The sequence below is a fragment of the Phocoena phocoena genome, chromosome 1, assembly GCF_963924675.1.
Source record: "Phocoena phocoena chromosome 1, mPhoPho1.1, whole genome shotgun sequence".
In the NCBI taxonomy this organism is placed as follows: domain Eukaryota; kingdom Metazoa; phylum Chordata; class Mammalia; order Artiodactyla; family Phocoenidae; genus Phocoena; species Phocoena phocoena.
The window spans coordinates 36,917,523-36,935,151 of record NC_089219.1 but is presented as its reverse complement, the minus strand read 5'-3'; the positions used below and the strand labels follow the sequence as shown (position 1 = coordinate 36,935,151).

At 37.7% G+C, this 17,629-nt stretch overlaps 1 protein-coding gene across 1 annotated transcript in view; it reads left to right on the top strand.

Annotated features, from left to right (window-relative positions):
• Nucleotides 1–17,629, top strand: part of EIF2B3 (eukaryotic translation initiation factor 2B subunit gamma) — a 155,662-nt gene that overhangs the window by 49,247 nt on the left and 88,786 nt on the right. The window contains exon 4 of the mRNA XM_065879906.1: nucleotides 5,831–5,990. Coding sequence (XP_065735978.1) covers nucleotides 5,831–5,990 — 160 coding nt within the window. The remainder of the gene's footprint in view (nucleotides 1–5,830; nucleotides 5,991–17,629) is intronic.

Sequence of the window (17,629 nt, the reverse complement as noted above, 5' to 3'; positions counted from 1 at the left end):
ATTTAGGTCTTCCACCCATTTTTTAATTGGGTTGTTTTTTGTTTTTTTTTTTAAAGAAGATGTTGGGGGTAGGAGTTTATTAATTTATTTATTTACCTTTGCTGTGTTGGGTCTTCGTTTCTGTGCGAGGGCTTTCTCTAGTTGTGGCAAGCGGGGGCCACTCTTCATCGTGGTGCACGGGCCTCTCACCATCGCGGCCTCTCTTGTTGCGGAGCACAGGCTCCAGACGCGCAGGCTCAGTAGCTGTGGCTCACGGGCCCAGTTGCTCTGCAGCATGTGGGATCCTCCCAGACCAGGGCTCAAACCCATATCCCCTGCATTGGCAGGCAGATTCTCAACTACTGCGCCACCAGGGAAGCCCGATTGTTTGTTTTTTTGACCTTGAGCTCCATGAGCTGTTTGTATATTTTGGAGATTAATCCTTTGTCTGTAGCTTCGTTTTGCAAATATATTCTCCCATTCTGAGGGTTGTCTTTTCATCTTGTTTATGGTTTCTTTTGCTGTGCAAAAGCTTTTAAGTTTAATTAGGTCCCATTTGTTTATTTTTGTTTTTATTTTGATTACTCTAGGAGGTGGGTCAAAAAGATCTTGCTGTGGTTTATGTCACAGAGTGTTTTTCCTATGTTTTCCTCTAAGAGGTTTATAGTGTCTGGTCTTACATTTAGGTCTTCAATCTTTGAGTCAAATTTAAACAAGGACAAAGAGGTGACAGGAAGTGTGCCAACATTTACTGATGCTTTTTTTTGCCCGTAGCAGGTTGAACTCTGGGGACACAAAGGTAAAAGAGCTCCTTATGAAGCTTGAAGTCTAGATGGGAAAAAAATTGTAATCCAGTTTAGTGATATAAGGTCAGTAATGGATCAGAAAAGACTTCATCTCTAGATGAGATAATATATTGGCTCTTCCCTTTCTGATAATTGTGACAAGACCAGAATCTTGATTGATGAATGTGTGGTGGGGTAGAAAGAGAGACTAGGGAATGCATTCTTGGCAGTTTACTCTAGCAAATTAACATTAACTATGTGGAGGGAGGATTGTGAGAAAGAAGGCTGAATTAGGTAGGTGGAGTCATATTTTGAAGACGCTTAATGTCATGCTGAGCAATTTGAACTCAATCCTGTGGAGTAATGATCTCCAAAATGGAATGTTCTCAAAGCCAGAGGGTGTGCAGGATGGAGTTCCAGAGGTAGATATTAGAATATCTATAAATAAATACCTAAATTAGAATATCTAGTTCTTTTTAATTTTATCTCTTCTTTTAAATCTATTTTTATTTATGTTATAGAAAGAGCATATTATATCATTTATAGTGATCTGTGTGTTTTGGGTTTTTTAAATTTTTTTATTTTTGGCTGCATTGGGTCGTCATTGCTGTGTGCGGGCTTTCTCTAGTTGTGGTGAGTGGGGGCTACTCTTTGTTGCAGTGCGTGGGCTTCTTATTGTGGTGGCTTCTCTTGTTGTGGAGCACAGGTTCTAGGCATGTGGGTCAGTAGTTACAGCACACGGGCTCAGTAGTTGTGGCTCACGGGCTCCAGAGCACAGGCTCAGTAGTTGTGGCACACAGGCTTCGTTGCTCTGTGGCATGTGGGATCTTCCCGGACCAGGGCTCGAACCCATGTCCCCTGCATTGGCAGGCAGATTCTTAACCACTGTGCCACCAGGGAAGTCCCGATTTGTGTGTTTTTAAATAAATATTTTAAGTGAGAATAAGTGGATAAGTGTTTATCTTTTTTTTTTTAATTTTTTGGTTTGGAGAACACTATTTTAGGGTGTCTTTAAGCAGAAAAATTAAATAAGCAGTGGAAATTGGAGTATGGATTAGAATATGGGAAAACTGCTGTGAGAGAGACCAGTTAAGGGACTGGAAAAGGGCTTCCCTGGTGGTGCAGTGGTTAAGAATCCACCTGTCAATGCAGGGGACACGGGTTCGAGCCCTGGTCCGGGAAGATCCCACATGCCGCGGAGCAACTAAGCCTGTGCGCCACAGCTACAGAGCCTGCGCTCTAGAGCCCGCAAGCCACAACTGCTGAAGCCTGTGTGCCTAGAGCCCATGCTCTGCAACAAGAGAAGCCACCACAATGAGAAACCTGCGCACCTCAACAAAGAGTAGCCCCCGCTTGCCGCAACCAGAGAAAGCCCGCACGCAGCACCGAAGACCCAAAACAGCCAAAAATAAATAACTTTTTTTTAAGTTAAAAAAAAAAAAAAGACTGGAAAAATATTTTGCGGCCTGAACAAAGACAGTGCAGTGGAAGTAAAAGAGGAGGACTTGAGACCAGTGAGATGTGAGGAAGGGGTACTGGGTAGGAAAGAGACTTCAGCCCTAGGCTATGGCCAGCTTTCTGTCTTCAGATCCTGGATAGTGGTGACACTATAAGCTAAGGAGCAGAGGAAGGATATTTCGTTCTAAGCCTAAGGATTATCACATTTCTTATTTACATACTAAGTTGGTAATTCCTTCCTGCAAACCTTAGTAAAAACAAAGTGGCAGTTGGCCCTTTGCTGAACTGGGGACTGCAGACTGGGAATCTTTTCCAAGTATTTCAACCAGAATTGAACATAGTGAGGTCTCTGTTGTAGTTAGCCATCAGTAATTATTAAAGCACCAAACTACTCTTGGGGATTGGATTGGGATTGGACCACATAGGTAATGTAAATTGTGACCATTCACAGTCACACCAAGTAGCTGAATTCATTAGTTCCATATGGGCAGGGGTGGAGTGTAGGGTGGTGATTTGGATCATAGCCATTGTTTGTGGAAGTGCTGCGTGGGTAAAAGCATGGTAAAAAACTGCCCTGACAGTTTTTTTCCAGGAGAGTAAGTGTGTTTTTCTTTCTCCTTTCTGTAGGAAATTGTTTGCCAGATTGTGTTATTTATAACAATCTGTCATGGAACAGCTTCCAGGAAAAGAAAAGAGGCTAGTCCCCATAGCTCTCCCTACCTCCTACCCCAGCATTACCACCACACACACATACATCCGGTTTTGTTTTTTTCTTCTAGTTTTACTCAATGGTTTTGGCTTGATTGAAAATGTTCTTATAATGACAGATTTCTGGGCTTTGCCATGGCTTGGTAATTGGGTTTTCTAAACTTTATTTGTCTGCTTTAGCCAAGGCTAATTGGCAGTAGTTTGAATTTTGAATTCCTGGGTATCTTGAATACTAAAGTACTATCTTCTACTTTCCCTTGAAGACCTTGTATGTTTCCACTTGGTGGAAAATGCACACATTTGCTGTCCTTTAGAGCTGTGCTTTTTGCCCTTGACATTGCCCTGTTCCTCTAGAGGAGCAGGCTTGGGATAAAGCTCACTGAGGACTGTTAGAATAGTGAATAGGGAGGTCTTTGGAGATGGCAGTTGGTCTCTGCAGAAGATGAGGCATACTGTGGTATTAGAAAAGAACTGGTCGCCCAAAACACAAGGCAGCTGAGGGTCGGTGTGTCCCGGGAACTTTCAAGTTAAGATACACAGTTGCTTCACAGTCCAAACAGTCTATGTTTATTCATGGTTAGTGGTCACACATGATCAGAAATACTTCTGGCTCTTAATAGTTTTTCCACTTTAGTAGAAGAACATTTGCATTTCTAGAATGGGCTTTTCATTTTTAGAATAAAAATTACAAAATAGTCATTTAATTTTTTTCCTGTTACAACTTTTATTAAAATGTAAAGAAAAATAGATAGCATTACGAAGATGTAAGGATGATTTCATTTTCCTTTTAGACTTTAGTTTCTTCTTCCACAATTTCTAGCTTTGGAAATGAAGTACAGTTTGTCAGCAGAGACTTTCCTTTGGAAGTGGAATTGCAGAGAAGACGGGAATGTGTTTGGTCTCAGTGAGAGTGGTGCATTCTCTGGGAGCAGAGGCAGGAAGAAGACCTGATGGAATAGCACCTCCATCTGTATCCCAGGCCCTGCCCTTTCAGACTGAAGCCTTTCTTTTCACGCTGAGAACAGATGGCAACCAGACACGGGGGAGGGCTCTGTTCCTTGTGCTCCTTGGGGATTTTGCATTCAGCTTAGCAAAAAGTCATCTAAAAGCAAAGAGGTAAATGAGGCTGCAGACTGTTCACAATTATGCAGGACTTGTTTGACCTTCACTATGCTGACAGATTTATTTTTTGCAGATATTGAATGATAACAGCATTTATTTTCCAAGACAACATTGTCACCACTTGAGAGGCATTGTCACCACTTGAGAGGCATCTGCATTGGGGTTGTTTTCTTCACTCTGGAGTACACTTAATAATTAAATTTATTGTGGAACAGTCAGCTTGCAGAAATCAGTCATCTTATTAAAGAAACTTAGAAAAATAGAAAGGATTTTTTTTCTTCAACAAACTGTCATTTTCATTATAAAGAAATGGGGCAACTTCTGTACTGCTGTAAGTGACATGTCTTTAGTAAATGGTCCATACTTCCTCCCTTCTAAGCATTGTTAACAAGAAGTAGGATTCTGCAAGCTATTTCTTCCTTAGCTTGCATGTATGTGGGCTGATCTGTTAATGTTTGACAGTTCCTGGATGGTGAGCTGCAGACTTAAGGAATTTTTTTTTCCTAAGAAGATGATGTTTATAGGAACTTTTTTTTTTTTTAGCTCAGTTAAGATCCAGAAAGAATTAAGAGAGCCTTAAGTAGAAGAGTAGAAAAAAATCCAAATTTGAACTTCTTAAACTTAAGAGGCCTTCAAAAGGAATTGTTTAAGCTATAAACAATGAGTTAGATGTAGAAAAGGAAATGACAGTTCTGGTACAGATTCTGTATTCGGAATAAGAAATTGCAGGCAGTAAGATAAGGCATTCTGATGGTTGAGTCACTTCCTGAGCAAGTATGATTCTTTGCTTTCCTAGAATGTAAGTTGAAATTATCTATATTTTCCCCCAAAGCAGGAATCTTGATTTTAAATTAAAATCTTAGAAAAGTTGGAGCCACTTACAGAAATTTCCATGTAGATATTTACTTTATTCTTAAATCTGGAATAATTTACTCCAGTGTTTTTCAGACTTTTTAAAATAGTAGAACCTGTACTGTTATGAGGATTAAACGAGTGCTTTTATACATACCTGAGGTTGTATTATAATTGTTTATTAGCTAGACTGATTTTCCAAAGAAGGGCACATTATAATATATTCATGTGTTAGTTATTTCCTAGTATTGTAGAAAAGTGACTTTAAGTTTTTTTAAATTAATTTTTATGGTATTATAGTTGCATTACTATGTTGTGTTAGTTTCTACTGTACAGTAAAATGAATCAGCTATACATATACATATATCCCCTCCTTTTTGGATTTCCTTCCCATTTAGGTCACCACATTGCATTAAGTAGAGTTCCCTGTGCTATACAGTATGTTCTCATTAGTTATCTATTTTATACATAGTATCAATAATGTGTATGTATCAATCCTAATCTTCCAATCAAAGTGACTGCTTTAAAATAAAGTATTTCATAACCATATTGAATCATCAAACTTTGCCAAAGTGCTTTTTGAACTGTAAAGGGATGTATAAATTTAAGGTCATTAACTCCATCGTCACAGAAATAGACAATGTGGTAGTTTTCATACTCTGTTCCTTAGAGCCCAGGATTCCAGAGGTGCCTCAGGGACAGCAGCAGTAAGGCGTACACAAAGGAGAGGTAGGAATTCCAGACCCTCCCCCAACACAGCTCAATTAGAACGACCCCATTTATTTTACCTGTGCTACTGCTATAAAAAGGTTTGAGGGCAAGTGTGCAGTTTGTGTTCTTTGAAGACATTGTAAGTTTATCCTGTGATGATTTGTGTGATCCATTGTCCTTTGTGATATTGACTTTTCCCCTTCTCCATTTGACAGACAGATGTACTGGTCCTGAGCTGTGATCTGATAACAGATGTTGCCTTACATGAGGTAGTGGACCTGTTCAGAGCTCATGATGCATCGCTTGCTATGTTAATGAGAAAAGGTCAAGATGGCTTAGAACCAGTTCCAGGTCAAAAGGGGAGAAAAAAAGCAGGTAAGGAGACTAGAGTTTGATTTATTTGTTTGTTGGGTTCTTATTATTATCATTCATGCTTTCACTTAAGAAACATTTATTGAGAACTGACTCTACTATGCTAGAGGTTGATGACATAAAGTCAAATAAGACACAGTCCCTGATTTGAAGAGGCTTATAACTATTGATTAGATTCTGTACCATCCAAGAGGCTTTTGTCTGCAGAGAGGAGCACTCAGAACTGTTTGCATTGTGTTTAAAACTCAAGTAATTGAATACATATACTAAGAAACCAAAAAATCTAATTTAAAATCAATGTTTAAAAATAATTAAAATTTGATTACAAATTAAATTAGATATCTTTAAGCAATTAAAATTATTACAAATTTAGTATGTTTGATTCTAGTAGTGGGTTATTTTTTTTTTAATCTTCAGAGAGTTATAGTAATCTTACCAGACCAAAAAGAAAAGGAATAATACTCTAGTCCAGCCAGGGTTATAGAATTTGCGTTATTGACTTGTTATTGATTTTTAGTTAAGGCATAGTTCATGATTGCTTTTCCCAGATTATTTCAAACCTGAGTCACTGATTCTATGACTGGGCTACTTTTAATAACTGAACTTATGGGACTTCCCTGGTGGCACAGTGGTTAAGACTCTACACTCCCAATGCAGGGGGCCCGGGTTCGATCCCTGATCAGGGAACTAGATCCCACATGCATGCCACAACTAAGAGTTCGCATGCCACAACTGAAGAGCCCACGTGCCACAACTAAGGAGCCAGCGAGCAGTAACTGAGGACTACATGCTGCAACCAAGACCTGGCGCAACCAAATAAATAAATAGTAAAAAAAAAACAAAACTGAACTTATGACCAAAAAGCTTTGTTAGATCATACTTTTTATATAGGATTTAGTTTTTCCTGGAATGATGTGTTTTTTCCCTGGAATTATGTGTTCTTTAGGTTTTTCTTAGTCAGAATTATGTAACCCATTGTCCTGTCATTATATATTGACGCAGTCTGTTGCAATTATTAGAAGCTATGTATGGCTTATTAGTATCTGACTATTATTAATAGAGCCACCTAGAATGTTCATTCCTAGGATTTGAGTAATGTAGTTTGTACTTTCAGCTCTCTTCTTCAGGGCATTTGGTTAACTTGTAATTTTGGATTATAGCATTGAAACTTCTTTCTAGTTGCTTTTTGTGTTAAAGCAATCACTGGTGCAGATCAATTGTTGAATCCTCTTTCTACCTTGTTATTATGTATGCTTCTCATGTGGATTAGTCCTTTTGTTCTTGACATAGTTTCTACTTCTGTGAGGTCTGGTTTGCTTACTCACAATTCCCTGTATTCAGCCTTTTCTACCTATACAGATAAAAACAACTGTGTATCCAGACTTTATAAACATATGTATATTTTACAAATATTAATGTTTTCTTTTTTTCACACTCCTCTACTTATAACAATTTTAAAAAATCAAATACCCTACTGTAGTTACTCTTCTTGGTATTATAACTTTTTATTACATTACATATTAGCCTTTATCTCTTAAGTATCATTATAAATGTGTAGCTTTTCACAATTTTATTTTAAATTAACTGTAACTATTATCTATCTATTCATTTTTAAATGTTTTGATGCTTAGCACAGGGAGATCAGCTGGGTGCTTTGTGACCGCCTGGAGGGGTGGGATAGGGAGGGTGGGAGGGAGGGAGACGCAAGAGGGAAGAGATATGGGAACATATGTATATGTATAACTGATTCACTTTGTTATAAAGCAGAAAGTAACACACCATTGTAAAGCAATTATACTCCAATTAAATAAATAAATAAATTATGGTATACCCATTCAATGAGAAAAAAAAATGTTTTGATGCTTAAGTTGTCACAGCGTGGTTAGTGGAAGTCCCTTTATGTTGGCTCTTCTATTCTCTTTGAAAAGGTATGATGTATACTGGTAACTTGCTGTATGGTTATAGTGTGAGTATGGAGGGCAGGGAAGCAGGAAATGGTACTGGAGAGAATACAGGGATTAGACTAAAGAGTTTGAACTTTATCCCCAAAACAGTGGGGAGTTGTTTGAGGAATTTTAAACAAGAAAATCTTATAATTAGATTTGTGTTATAGATTTTTCATTCTTAACATGAAATTTTGAACTCCTCAATATCTATATTTTGTTATGTTTGACAGCTAAGTTTCACCTAAATGAGTTTTAAATTCTTACCATGGAATGCTATGCATTTCAGTGATAAGCATTTTTTTAAAAGAATCCTGAATTTCTCATTGTGTATTTGGCATGCCTCTTGGCTGCTCTTATGTGCCAGAACAGCCTGCAGTTCTCTCGTTCTCAGATATGGTTCAATAGTCTAGATCCCTTAGGTCCAAGTTTCCCAAATTGTGTTCTTACTGGCTTATTGGAGAATGCCTAATGGCTAGATGTTTCAGGAGCCATCGTTCTCCCTGTTGCCACTTCCTTCTCAGATTTGTAGGAGCTGTAGATACTGAGGAGGGCAGGATCAAACTTATGTTTGGATTTTTTGGACTGTTTTTTTTTTCCTGCTACAACCCTTTACACATGATGTTCTCTACCAGAAATGCTCTCCCCTTACCCACAACACATGCACTCTAAATCCAGCTTAGCCTTCAAGTTATTTGCTGAGAGAGGTCTTCCTTGACCCTCTAATATGAAATTATAGCCCCTTGTTTGCCTACATATGGCAGCCCTACTCTCTTACTTACTCTCTCCTCTACTGGACTATAAGCTCCGTGAGAATAGGGGTCATGTCCAGTTTGTTCACTTTATCCCCAGCATCTGGCTCAGTTATGGCCGGTGGTGACCAGTCAGTAGATATTAGTGAATGGGTTGAAGGGCCTGCCTATAAAGGTAGCTCTTATTGCCCCTGAGGTAAGAGAAAGTAAATTCAAGCCCTAGATGTTTAAATCCTAAAAATTTGAGTCTGAGCTGTAGTTAGATTCATGAGTGGGTATTATAAGAGCCTGAGTTTCAGCAATATAAGTTTAGCACACTGACACTACATTGCCTATTAATTTTTTTTTCTTTTCTTTTCTTTTTTTTTTTGGCCACACCATGCAACTTGTGGGATCTTAGTTCCCCGACCAAGGATTGAACCTGTGCCCCCTGCAATGGAAGCATGTAGTCCTAAACACTGGACAGGGAATTCCCACTGCCTATTAATTTGTGTTTAGAAATGTTTTCAAGATTTTTAAATTAAACAGCTACTGCTGTAGCATGGTTGTTAAAAGCACAGGTTCTGGAGTTCAGACTGGGTGGGCTTCAACACTCAAAAACTGTGTGGTCTTGGACAAATTGTCTAACTGACCTGAACTTCATTTTCTTTAGCTGTAAAATGAGACTGAATCCTTTGGGGATTTTTGTGTGAGAATTAAATGAGATGTTTGTAAAGCATGTGATCTGCTACTTGACACTATAGTTGGCCCTTTGTATCCAGGTTTCACAATATGGATTCAACCAACCAGTTGTGTAAAGATAATTAATTTTCACTTACCATCTCTTGCTTGTTAGAAAATCCAAGATTTCCTTCTTTCTCAATTTCAGTGAGAACATAGTATGTTTATTTTGCTTAATTACAGATTAACATGTTTACTAAGGGGCTTTTTTTTCTGGACATTCCTGTGTGCAAATATTTAATGCTACTATGATTTTATGACACAAATTATTGACTATTATCTCTATAGTTCCACCGTGTCTCTTGGGATATATGAAATGGAAAAAGTTCTAGGAAATTATTTTTTAACGTATCCAGTTCACTGTAGTATTTCTAAAACTCCTTCCTAGTTCTCAGAGTTATATACAGCTTTGGTTCAGACTAGAATTAATATATATCAAAGTGCTTAAGAATCTCAGAAGTGAAAGCTGTCACTTGGTTGTCACCTCTCAATCAGCTTAGCTCCCTCTGTATTAACAAATGCTGGCAGGCAGTTCTGAGCCTATATTTCTTTTGCTTCAGCTTCCTTGATTTTTCTCAAAGCTCTACTGAAAAAAAAAGAAAAAAGCAAAAACCGTCTATTCCTGCTTAGGCTTCTACTTATCTTTTTTCTCTTCTTAATCCTATTCGCACTGCCCCCTCCCCCTTTTTTTTCCTAATTATATCCAACAGAAGTGACTTGAAATCCCTGCATACTCAAAACTGAAATTCTTGTGATTGAGGAAACAGTATACAGAAATAAGTTCAAATATGCTAGAAATTGTGTGTCACAATGTGACAAGTACAATAATAGGAGCATGTACAAAATGTAGGGAACAGTTTAATGTCTTAGTTACAGGGAAATATGTTTTAAAGACATGATATTTGAAAAAAAAGGAGTTGAGCAATTTACTTAGGTACAGATTGGGTAGTTGGTATGAAATCAGATCCCTGACTAACAAATGCATTAAATTTTGATGTAGTCATTGAATTTAGGACATACTATGTATAAAATCTATGCTAAGTCCTATATGAGAAACATAAATAATCAAGGTTTGCTCATAAGGTAAAATCCAGTGAATGGGGCTAGGTAGTTTTGTTATTTACCAACTTTTATATCCATCTATGGCCTAATAGCACTTTGTGGATAGTTGTTCAATATCACATCAGTGGTAAGTGGTAGAATCAGAACTTGAACCCATGCCTTCTAACTCCATAGCCTGGGCTTTCTACTTCTTTTTTTTTTTAATTTAGTTTTAATTTCTGTCAGTGTTTTATATGCCCATAATTCTTAAAGTAATGTACTTCTCCAAGGTATATTATAATAAATAGCAACCCCCGTCTTGTCTCTCTTCACCTCACTCAGAGGCAGCCACTTTCAACATTTTTAGCTAATTTTTTTTCACATTTAACCCCACCTCTCAAATAAAATGCTTTTGTTCGTTATGTCTTGATATTTTTAGTTTTAGGAATTACCTATTTACTTCCTACTATGAAAGTTAAAGATTTAGTTCTATTTTAAAACACCTTCTGCCCCCACCACACGCATGCAAACTTCCAGTCTCCTCAGCTTCCTAATGTAGTTACTTATATTGCAGTGTTGATTAACTGAATATTTGAGGTTTACATTATTTTGAAAGTATAAATGGTATTCACAGCTGAACCTGTAGTATATTGTTACTTTTTTCTTTCTTCCTTTTATTTTCCTAAAAATTAATTGTCTCATTTTTTCATTTGCTTTGTTTTCTATGTATTTATTACTAATTCAGCCATAACCCCAGTTGTGTGAGTTTCCTCTCATTACTTTCCAACACACTGTTTCCCTCAATTTCAAATTCTTAAAGATCTCTCTCCTAGATTCTGGACTAGTTGCTCTGCTGTGTAACTGTCATTTTAGGTTCACCCTTCACTCTCATATCTTGAACCTCATATTTTCCTCTTTCTTTGTTTATATCCACTTTTTTTGCAGGGGGCGGCTGGGTATAAACTTCCCTTGGAAATCCTGTCCCCTCAAAATTTTGAAAGTATTATTTCAGTATCTTTTAGCTTTTCTCTTAAGTCCAACACCATTGTGATTCTTGATTCTTTTTGTATGAGACCTTTTTTTTCCTTTCTAGAAGCTTATAGGATCTTATTGTTTCTAAACTTCTAAATTTCACATTGATATGCCCTAATATAGTTTAATGTCATCCCCTGTGTTGGATGCTAATGGGCCCTTCAATCTGAAAATTCAAGTCCTCAGTTCTAAAAATTTTTTCTCAGATTAATTACCTTTAAAAAAAATTAAGTGAACGAATACGTTTCATGTTCTCTTAGACTGTAATTCTCTTATTTTGTTTGCCTGTTTTATTTTCAGTGATGTATAGTTGGTTTACAGTATTATATAAGTTTCAAGTATACAACATGGTGATCCACAAGTTTTAAAGATTATACTCCATTTATAGTTATTTTAAAATATTGGCTATATTCCATGTGCTGTACAATATATCCTTTTAGCTTACTTATTTTATACATAGTTCTTCGTACTTCTTAATCCCCTACCCCTATCTTGCCCCTCCACCTTCCCTCTCCCCACTGGTAACCACTAGTTTGTTGTCTATATCTGTTAGTCTATTTCTTTTTTGTTATATTTTCTTTTTTGTTTTATGTTTTAAATTCCACATGTAAGTGGTAACATACAGTGTTTGTCTTTCTCATCTGACTTATTTCACTAAGTAAGCATAATACCTTCCAGGTCCCTCCATGTTGTTACAAATGGCAAAATTTTCATTCTTTTTTGTGGCTGATTAGTATTCCATTGTGTGTGTGTGTGTGTATATATATATATATACTACATCTTCTTTATCTATTCATTTGATGGACACTTAGGTTGCTTCCATATCTTAGCTGTTATAAATAATACTGCTATGAGCATTGGGGTGCATGTGTCTTTTCAGAAATGCAAATGAAAACCACAATGAGATGTTACCTCACATCTGTCAGAATGGCTGTCATTACAAATAACAAGCTTTGGCAAGGCTGTGAAGAAAGGGGAAACTTTGTACACTGCTGGTGGGAATGTAAACTGGTGCAGCCACTGTGGAAAACAGCATGGAGGTTCCTCAGAAAGCTAAAAATAGAACTACCATATGATTCAGCAGTTCCACTCCTGGGTATATATCCAAATAAAATGAAAATACTAATCTTTTTTGTTTTTTAACCCACCACTCAACTCAAACTTTAAAACGTCTACCAATGTGATCTTACCCCCTCCCAACTCACTATTGTCCCCATCTAAGATAATTATCAACACCTTACTGAATCTTGTTTATCATTTTTTTTGGCTTTCCTTTATCTCAGCTTTATGTATTCTAAAAATATATATTGATATATATGTATTTTTAAATTTTTATTTATTTATTTTTGGCTGTGTTGGGTCCTTGTTGCTGTGTCAGGCTTTCTCTAGTTGCGGCGAACAGGGGCTACTCTTCATTGTGGTGCACGGACTTCTCATTGCAGTGGTTTCTCTTGTTGCAGAGCATGAGCTCTAGGCATGCAGGCTTTAGTATTTGTGGCACGCCAGCTCAGTAGTTGTGGCTCACGGGCTCTAGAGCACAGGCTCAGTAGCTGTGGCGCACGGGCTTAGTTGCTCTGTGGCATGTGGGACCTTCCCAGACCAGGGATTGAACTCATGTCCCCTGCACTGGCAGGTGGATTCTTAACCACTGTGCCACCAGGGAAGTCCTGATATATTTTTTAGTTGCTTCTAATTTTATTTAAAAAGATAGCATGATGGATGTAGTCTACTGGGACTTAACTTTTTCCAATATTATATTACAGGCAGCTACAGTTTCTTCATTTTGAGTGCTATACAAAATTGCACTGTATAAATACACTACAGTTTATTTATTCACTTTTCAAGCAATGGGGGTTTAGATTGATTCCAAATTTTTGCTGTTGTCACCAGTGCTGTTATGAACATTTATGTACATATGTTTAATGGGCACATGTAAGAGTTTCTTAATAGAATTGCTGGGTCATAGAATATATGAATGTTCAATTTTGGGGCTAATGGTAAACAGTTTTACTCTTTTCCAAAGTGGTTATATCAGTTTCCCCAACTACCAGAGATTTAAAAGAATTCATTGCTCCATCTACTCTCCAGCACTCCACATTGTCAGATTCTTTGCGTCAGTTGAGCAGAAGTAAAATGGTATCTTATCTCATTGTGATCTTTGTGTACATTCCCTTGGTCTCTCGAGGTTGAATATTTGTTCACTGGTCATATTTATTTTCTCTTCTGTGAAATGCCTGTTTATATATTTTGCCTAGTTTTCAGTGAGTTATTTGCACTTTTCTTACTGATTTGTATTCTTACCACTCATTTGTCAGTTGGATATACTGCAAATATAGTTTCCCAAAAGAAAATGGGAAAACTTTTCTCACTTTCTTTAAAACGTCTTATGAACAAGAATTCTTAACTTTAATATAATCAAATTTACCAAAAATTTTTTTTTTTCTTTGAGGTACGCGGGCCTCTCACTGTTGTGGCCTCTCCCGTTGCGGAGCACAGGCTCCGGACGCGCAGGCTCAGCGGCCATGGCTCACGGGCTTAGCCGCTCCATGGCATGTGGGATCTTCCTGGACTGGGGCACGAACCCGTGTCCCCTGCATGAGCAGGCGGACTCTCAACCACTGCGCCACCAGGGAAGCCCATTACCAAAATTTTAAAAGCATCTTTTGTGTCTTGAACTCCCTACTGCAAGTTCTGAACAATGTTAACTTATATTTTCTTTTTTTTCCCCATTATTTATTTATTTATTTATTTATTTTTGGCTGCATTGGGTCTTTGTTGTGGTGCACGGGCTTCTCACTGCGGTGGCTTCTCTTGTTGCAGAGCATGGGCTCTAGGTGCACAGGCTTCAGTACTTGTGGCTTGTGGGCTCTAGAGCGCAGGCCTCCATAGTTGTGGCACATGGGCTTAGTTGCTCCGCAGCATGTGGAATCTTCCCGGACCAGGGCTCAAACCCATGTCCCCTGCATTGGCAGGTGGATTCTTAACCACTGTGCCACCAGGGAAGTCCTTAACCTATTTTCTAATAAGAATTTTAAAGATTTATGCTTGACACATAATTCCTTGATCCAAATAGAATTGTGTCTTATATATGGTGTGAGGTTGGCATCCAGTTTAATCTTGTTTTCCATATAGATGTCTCTTTTTCCTTCCTCCATTTATTAAATAGACTCTCCTTTCTCCAAGGAGAAAGGGTGAGAATCTTCTAGCTACACATAAGTTATGAACTTATGTAACCTAATCACAAAAGTAACATCTGATAACTTTTGCCACTTTTTGTTGGTAGAAGCAAGTAGCCAGGCCAGCCCATACTCAAGGGGAGGGGATACAGAAGGGTGTGCATGCCAGGAAGCAGTTATCATTCTTAGAGCCAGCCTGCCACAGCTGAACTCACTAGTATGTCTAGGGCCTTAGCTGTGACAGCTGAGTTTCTTTTTCCATTTAGTCTCTTATACAGGAGGCTAGCCCAGACTTGTTCACATGGCAGCAGCAGCAGCAGGTTCTAAGAGAATAAGAAAGAAGCTGCAAGGTCTCTTGAGGCCTAAACTCAGAACTCACACCGTGTGACTTCCTCCGCACTCCTTTTAGTCAAAGCTAGTCGCTAGGCCAGCCTAGATATAAAGGATAAGGAACTAACCTTACTAACCTCATTTCTCTTTCTTTTCTGTGGGCACTTTTTTTTCTTCAGATTTTTTTGTTGTGGTAAAAAACACATAACATAAAATTTACCATCTCTTTTTAAACATAGTTCAGTGGTAATAAATACATTTATAATTTTGTGCACCCATCTCCACAACTCTTCTCATCTTGTAAAACTGAAACTTTATAACCATTAAATATAAATCCCCATTTCCCCTCCTCCCAGCCCCTGGCAAATACCGTCTGTTTTCTGTCTGTATGATTTTGGCTACTTTCAGTACCTTATATAAGTAGAATCATACAGTATTTGTCTTTTTGTCACTGGTTTGTTTCACTTAGTATAGTGTCCTCAAGGTTTATCTATGTTGTAGCGTATTTCAGGATTTCCTTCCTTTTTAAGGCTGAATAATATTCTCTTATGTGTATATACCACATTTTGCTTATCTATTTAATTCATAGATGGACATTTGGGTTGCTTCTACATTTTAGCTATTTTGAGTAATGTTGTTAAGGACATGGGTGTAAAAATATCTCGTCAAGACCTTGCTTTCAATTATTTTGGTTATATACCCAGAAGTGGAATTGTTGGATCATATGGTAATTCTGTTTTTAATTTTTTGAGGAACCACCATACTGTTTTCCACAGTGGCTACCATCTTACATTCTCGACCCTATATCTTGATGGACAAAGCTACAACAAATTTGTAACCCTTTTAAATCTACTACATAGACTGTTAGTTTTGATTTGCTAATGTTTTGTTTTGCCTGTAATTTTCCTTTGTCATATCTTTGTCTGGTTTTAGCATCAGAATCATGCTGGCTTCATAAAATGAGATGGAATTCCCCACTCCAAACATAATGCCTGTCACTGGGGTGGTGCACAAATATATTTATTAGTTGAATGAACGAATGAATAAGTAAATGACTGTAGAGGAGACAGAGAAGTAAAAAACAACTGGAAAAATATATGAATAGTTGATTGTGACAGAATTTTTTAAGATGGAAGTTCATAGTTTTAACTGCCTTCTTAACCTTATTTGTGTAAATCTTTCTCTTAGGATGGACATTCTAATGTTCTTGCTCTGCTTTCCAAGTGGAATTCACTTTGTTAAAGCAGAACAGAAAGAAACCTGTCCAAGTTTCTATAATTTGTATCATATTCTGAGGTCCCAGTTACTATGGTAGCTACGAAGAAGCAAATACAAGGAGGGGGGCCTGAGAGTGAGGGAAATGTGACTGAAGTGCAACATAGCTGAAAAATTGACTTGGAAATTATTGCTCCCAGGACATTCAGTAATTCAAGGTTTTTTGTGGGCCTAAGGAGTTGGATAGGGTAAGCACTCCAAATATATCCAAAAATAACATCTCTGTGTTATTTCTTTTTAAAATGTTGCCTCATAATCAGAGCTTTGCAGACTTTGTTATATTCTCAAATTTGCATGTAATGGATGAATTGATATGTGTCAGAGTTGCTGTGTGACATTTGAAATTCTCTGCAAAATTTAGTTTCAATTGAAATTCTCTGTAAAACTCACCTTCAAATTGGCATTATTTACCCTTCCTTCTTTGGCGTTCACTTATCTTGGTAATTAGAAAAAAACAACATGTAATTTTTTATGATAGTTTCTCCCTATTCAGATTAAAACACTGCCTATGAGATAACCAGAGACCATCTGAAGGAATAGATGCTTTCAAGAACCTGAGCTAAACACATTATACACTTGAGTAAAGCATTGGGTTTTAGGTATATAGGCAGCTGCAGCCAACAGGGAAGCGTGTTCAGTTACATAGTAGCCATTGTCTGTCAATAGGAGGTAGACAGATTCATCTTTAGAGATACCATTTTTCCTAGAGCTCAACTTTTAGTTTCTCCCTTTCAAATAGGTATTAAATCATTGCTTTATTTGATTATTGTGAAGATCAAATGAGAGCATGTATTTTGTTTAATTTTTTAAACTTAAACATTTTATTTAATGTTTTAGTTAATAGCACTAAATAGAGCTTTACAAATATTAACTCATTTAGTTCTAAAAATCCTGTGAGGTAGGTGTAGGCACTATTATCCCCATTTTACAGGTGAAACTGAGGAATGGAAGTTTATTATCTTGCTCAAAGAGATACAACTAATAAGTGGGATTCATACCCAGGTGGTCTAGCTTCAGAGGCTCTCTTCTTAATCATTATGCTATGCTGCCTTTATGTGAAAATGTTTCTGTAGGGCTTCCCTGGTGGCGCATTGGTTGAGAGTCTGCCTGCCAATGCAGGGGGCACGGGTTCGTGCCCCGGTCCGGGAAGATTGCACATGCCGCAGAGCGGCTGGGTCCGTGAGCCATGGCCGCTGAGCCTGCGCATCTGGAGCCTGTGCTCCACAACGGGAGAAGCCACAACAGTGAGAGGCCCGCGTACCGAAGAAAAAAAAAAAAAGAAAATGTTTTTGTAAGCTATAAATAGATTATGGATGTTAGTAGCAGATTTTATTAAATGTTCAACACTACACTAGATGTTGTGGGAGATCTAA